The sequence below is a fragment of the Aulonocara sp. 'chitande type north' Nkhata Bay genome, linkage group LG22, assembly GCF_057382095.1.
Source record: "Aulonocara sp. 'chitande type north' Nkhata Bay isolate Kocher_YH1m ecotype deep benthic linkage group LG22, A_spYH_male_GT1.1, whole genome shotgun sequence".
Taxonomy (NCBI): Eukaryota; Metazoa; Chordata; class Actinopteri; order Cichliformes; family Cichlidae; genus Aulonocara; species Aulonocara sp. 'chitande type north' Nkhata Bay.
The window spans coordinates 8,810,666-8,816,392 of NC_141364.1; the positions used below are offsets into that span (position 1 = coordinate 8,810,666).

At 36.9% G+C, this 5,727-nt stretch overlaps 1 protein-coding gene across 1 annotated transcript; it reads left to right on the plus strand.

Moving 5' to 3' along the window:
• Nucleotides 1-700: 700 nt before the first annotated feature.
• LOC147303455 (galactose-specific lectin nattectin-like) lies at nt 701-5,030 on the plus strand. Its single transcript, XM_086279984.1, has 7 exons — nt 701-839; nt 1,197-1,319; nt 2,610-2,687; nt 3,187-3,246; nt 3,356-3,504; nt 3,641-3,765; nt 3,854-5,030. Exons 1-7 carry the CDS (start codon nt 812-814, stop codon nt 4,026-4,028), a joined length of 738 nt encoding a protein of 245 aa, XP_086136110.1. The 5' UTR covers nt 701-811; the 3' UTR covers nt 4,029-5,030.
• Nucleotides 5,031-5,727: the final 697 nt, after the last annotated feature.

Genomic DNA, 5,727 nt, shown 5'->3' on the forward strand with positions numbered 1-5,727 from the left:
ACAGAGAGTTGGGGAATGGCTGCAATCACAGCATTGTAAGATGGCGAACGATGTACCCTTAGGCCTCCTCCTCGATTCAGAGATGGTCTTTCCCTTTTCACATAAATGGCCTCCTTGACTCCACGCTCAAATCAGCGTTCCTCCCTGTCCAAGATGTGAACATCCTCATCATTGAAAGAGTGTCCACTGGCCTGTAGGTGTAAATAGACTGCAAAGACACACATCTTGGCCAGGGAGGAACGCTGTCTGGTCATTTTTCTCTCACCAACCAAGACAGATGGCAAAATAAATGAAATTAATTTAAAAAATACTGAAAATTAGTAATTATTTTATCAGGGAAAATGAAGGAACTCAAACATAGACATCAAATAATAAAAGAGTTAAAAGAATAAACAGTGTTAAAAACAATGTGTTTTTTAATCACAAACAAATGCACATGAATAAAATATTCAGTGATGGCAAACATGTGTGCAGCATTTCCACACACAAGAAAACTTTGTCTCAGTCAAAATGAAAACAGTACGAACTGTAGTTGAAGTCTCCTCCTTCTTCTTTAATTCACAGGAAGCTGTTTTTTGATAACATGAAGTTGTTGGGGGTTTTTTAGCATTTCCTTTTTAAAAGGCTAAGGCGAGGTCAAGGAAACATTTATGGTGAGTCTCATTGCTAATCTGTCATTTAAATGTAACTGAATCTAAAAAAAAATCACAAAAATGAGAAAAGCACAAATAGTTTTAGTTTTTGTTATTTAGATTTTGTGATTTAGAGACAGCTGGACTAATTCTGAAGTCAGAACCTTGAAGACTGCAAGATGAACAGTCCACAGAGCTGCACAGAAGGTAAGAATATTATGTTAATTCAACAGAAAGGAGAAGGGTAGAACCAGCAGTTTGAAGTTAACTGGAATAAACCCACACTGATATATAAACTAACTTGATATATAAAAGTAGACTTCAAGTCAGAATTAAAATGAGGATCTGAAAATGTGTCACATTTCACATGCATCTTGTCTAATCTAACTGTGGTTCTCAGAGTTGGCAGCTTGATGAACCAGACAAACCAGCCTTTACCAGACAAAGGCTGAACATTCGTAAACAGTTAAATGTTTCTCTATTTGCCCTTAACTACACTACGTAGACTTTGTTAGAACCATTTATTATGTGTCCACTTTCTGTCTTCTTTATGTGATTCATCAGATGAAGCTCCTGACGCTCAACATGCAAAATCAACCAAAGGGTCAAAGGTCACCTCAGAGAGAATAGCCCTGTCCGTTTTCAGTGTTCTCCTGGCAGCAGCTGTCATTGTTATTTACCGTCTCTGTAAGTTTTTTTTGTGTGTGCACAAGGGGTGGAATGTTTTTTTTGGTTCAATTTGGTAAATCTATTGGTATCAGGTAATATATATTAGGACATGTATACAGGTCATCTGCTAATCGTAAGGTTGGTAGTTCGATCCCTCCAGTCTGCTTGCCAAATACATAGAACAAAGAAAAAAGTGCTTGCATGAATGGGTGAATGAGGGAAGTTGTGTAAAGTGCTTTGAGTGCTCAGAGTAGAAAAGTGCAATATAAGAAGCCATTCATATACCATTTATAGTGTTTAAAATGCAAGGACGCATACTGAGGACGTGCCATGTAGTCATGCAAAACTGAAAGAATGAAGCAGCCTGGAATGGACGTCATTGTCACATTCTTATGTTAAAGTTAGGTTAAAGTAAAACTGGAGACACTGATGCTTTAAAAATGCTTTTCATTTGTTTGTCAAAAATTTTTTTTAAAGGGTTTACTTAAATTATGCAAGTGCATAACTAATAATCCACCATCGCGTTTTAACTAAAAGACTGTTTTTTCTTGATGCTAAAAATGCAATGATCCTGCCGTCCTCAAGACCTTTCTGCATGTTCAAAACATAATGACTAAAATGACTGACTCTGTCACCTCTACTATGACATAAGCCTGGATATCTTTATCTATGAAACCTGCCAGTCCTTTTGTTTTACATTTTCACTGAGAGACTGTTTAAAAGTTGAGACATTGGGGTGACATCTCTATAGATATTGGACTTGTTGCAGCTGGCATAAGCAACATGCACAGTGCTTGCACACTTTTGGATTTTAATTAATCAATTTCTTACTGCCATCATCTTAGGTAGCACTAACTCCAAAGCGGGCCCAAACAGGAGATGGAAATGATGCTGCTACTGGCACATCCTGTATCGCTGGGCCTGCCTTGTCTTTACCGTTTTTCATTTTTCCATGACTTGGTTGCTGCAGTAGACACTCGACCTTTCTGCCCTTCATTACTGGTGCAAGGCTTTTTTGTGTATGTCCTGAATCGAACAACACACACATCTGAAACCGAGATAAACAAACCAAAAGGGACAGTCTTTTTTTTCATGAACTGTTTCAGCTATTGTGTGCACAGGTGTATATATATATAAGTTTGACTTTAAAAAAGAAATGTTCCCTTGATGTTTTCCTCCATTTTTTTTACTTCAAAGGCATTGTTTTAAAATCTTGTCATGAAAAGATCTGAAAGGACAAATCTTTGTCCCATTTTAGTGAAACCAAAAAGTGTTACTCTAACTACTTTTCTCTTGTTATGAAATCAGCTGTTGAAAACTGGCTTAGCAGAAAAAATCTCCAAACACTGAATGAAGAGAATGCAGCTTTGAGGAAAACTCTCACGGGTGAGAGAAACTCTAAAAGATTCAATGTTATTCAGCTGCTCTGAAAATAGTATTCAACCTAACTATTGTTTGAAGAACTAGCATTAGTGCTTCTTCTTATTTGACATTGTTAGGGCAGTGTGAGTCTAAAGTAAGAGAAGCATTTAAGTGCATATCATCATGTCTTTCAGTTGTATATTTTGCTGCCATTGGTTGTTGCTTTAGTTGCTCATTTCAAAGTTGAGATATATTTAACTTCTAGCCCCATACCAAACCTGTGATTTCTCATTTCTGCATAGCTGCTCGTCTCTTCCTGTGTGAATTCCTCTTTATGCTGCTGACAGTAGCAGACTGACAGGAGCCTCTTCAACTGAGTTTTGCATTAATGTACACAAACAAACAAAACGGGAAACAAATCTTTCCCAGTAACACAACTTAATAGAATGTATTCTGTGACCATTCAAACTGCTTTTCTTAAATCAAAGACACATCAGATGATATATATATTATTTTTTTATAGAAGTAAAATCATGCAGCAATAAGAATCTCACGTGTCCTGAAATTCCTAAAGTAAATATAAGTAAGTTATGGATTTTGTGTTTCTCTAATTGATATCCACTAATGACTGTAAAGTTGGAATTGTACAATATTTTCCACTTGACTAAAGTCTTTTCTGTAATTCTTCAAAGACGGGCCATGTGCATGTGATGAAGGCTGGGATGAACATGGAGGAAAGTGTTATTACTTCTCCACCAATAAATCATCCTGGACAGAGAGCAGAGATGAATGTAGGGCTAAAGGAGGCGACCTGGTTAAGATAGATAACTGGTGTGAGCAGGTATAAATCACATAATTTTCATTTCATTCATCATTCATTTGTTTCACATCTTTAAATTTTAAAATGTGCTTTAGAAGATCTTTCTCTCAAAACAGATCAGTGTTATATCAATAACACTCAAACATCTCCTTTTCAGATTTTTCTAAGAACCAGATTGAATGGAAAAATGGAGAACTTTGACGACATGTTCTGGATTGGCCTGACAGATGCAGTGGAAGAGGGCAGATGGTTGTGGTTGGATGGCTCACCACTAAACACAAGGTTTGATTATCATAAACATTTTTTTTCCATTTACAATATGCTGTTTGGAAGTTAACGTGATCATTTCTTTTCGGCCTTCATCCAATAGTTTGTCTTTTTGGGCTGACCATGAGCCGGACAACTGGACTCATGAAAATCCTGATGGAGAGCATTGTGTAAGGCTGGGGGGAGAAGAAGGAGAAGAACCCCTGAAGACTTGGTATGATAAGTTTTGCAAAGCTCCTAATAAGAGCATATGCGAAAAATGGGTAAAAACAGATTGACTGACTGTTTTATTTCAAACATATAAATATAACTGAACTAACAAGAGAATGCATTGTAAAAGATATTGAGTGGTCATGAATATCTGTGTGTACCACTTAGATGCTCAAAAAGTAGTAGGATGAAATTTACACCATTTGATCCTAGTCTATTCACATGCAAAATACACACATAAAACAATATAAGTTTACAAACTAAAAAGGCAAACTACATTTTTACTTTGAGCTATACACCCTGTTATTAACACACTTCTAAATCTCTGTGCCTTGTAATAAAAAAAAATCTTTATTCTCTGTTTAAAAACTGAGTTCTGGTTGTACATGTTTAATATGAAAGTGTATTTCTGTAACACATATCCTAATGAATACTTTAATCTTGGGTTACTCTCGCTCTAATCAACAAAAATGAAGACAGGGCTTCATTAGAATACAGTGAGACTTCTCAATGACTATATTCATGGAATTTATTGTTTGTTTGTTTTTTTAAAAAAAGGTATGAAGTTATGCATCGATGTACTTTTTTTTTTTTTTAATTCCTCTATAGAGTTCTTCCACAAACTAACTCCTGTGACTGTAATGCTGGTATTTTATATTTGTCCTTATTACTGGCTTGCTGAACAGCCAGTAATAAGGACAATTAAGATGATTTGGTTTTAAATGGCACAAGTTCTGAAAGTTGTGAGGCAAAGATGTTTTTGCGGCCTTAAGCATTATTTGTGCAGTTCTGAGGTCAACCAAATCTTAAACTTAAGAATACCAAATTTAATTTTCAAAAAAGGATTTGATGGTTCTTTTGAAGTGGCTTTATTTACTTTACTTTATTTACTATCCTTATCGCTCTTTTTTTGCAGAATATATAATGGATGGGTGTTTGTTTTATACCTAGAGCAGGGCTGTCAAATGTACGGTGGCCCGCAGTACAACTGCATCTGGTGTCCTAACATCATGTTGGTCATGTGTGTTCATATGTCCGCCTCCTCCGACCAGAGGATGGTTGTGGGTTTTTCTCTCCTTGTGTGTCTTGATCGAGTCAAAGGCTTGCTGAGTGGTTGGGTTGAATTTATTCCTGTTCCAGGATTAGATAATTGGTTGGACAGCAAGCTGTGAACTACCAGATGACAGCCACCTCGCCCCTCTGTCCTGGGCTTCACCACCCAATAAACAGCCTGTGGTTCTGCTCATTGCTTTTAGTGTTTCTGTGTGAAAATCTTAGCCAAACATTGCGTTATTGAATATAAATCGAGTTGTGTTTCTGGTTCTAAGATGAGACCTAGCGATGGCCCAATGAAGCGTTCTCATGCATTGAAGCTTGTACTGAAAAAGGGTTTAACTGATACACTGGGGTCCTATGCCAGCCATCTCTCTTATACCGTTAGAAATCTTGAAGTTGTCCTTGACAGCTCTCTCAAATTAGACAAACAAGTGTCCTCAGTTCCCTATACAAAATCCTTTTGTATACTTTTAAAATTTTAAATAACTTTTGTACCCAGTTACCTAACAGACCTTCTTGACGTGTATAGCCCCAAGAGAGCGCTCAGATCCTCTAACCAACTGCTCTTGGTGTAACAAAGGCCCCGACGAAAGACTAGAGGGGACCGAGCTTTTGCAATTGCCGCACCAAAACTCTGGAATAATCTTCCTATAAATGTCCGCATGTCAGAATCCATTCAATCGTTCAAATCACACTTAAACCTCACTTGTT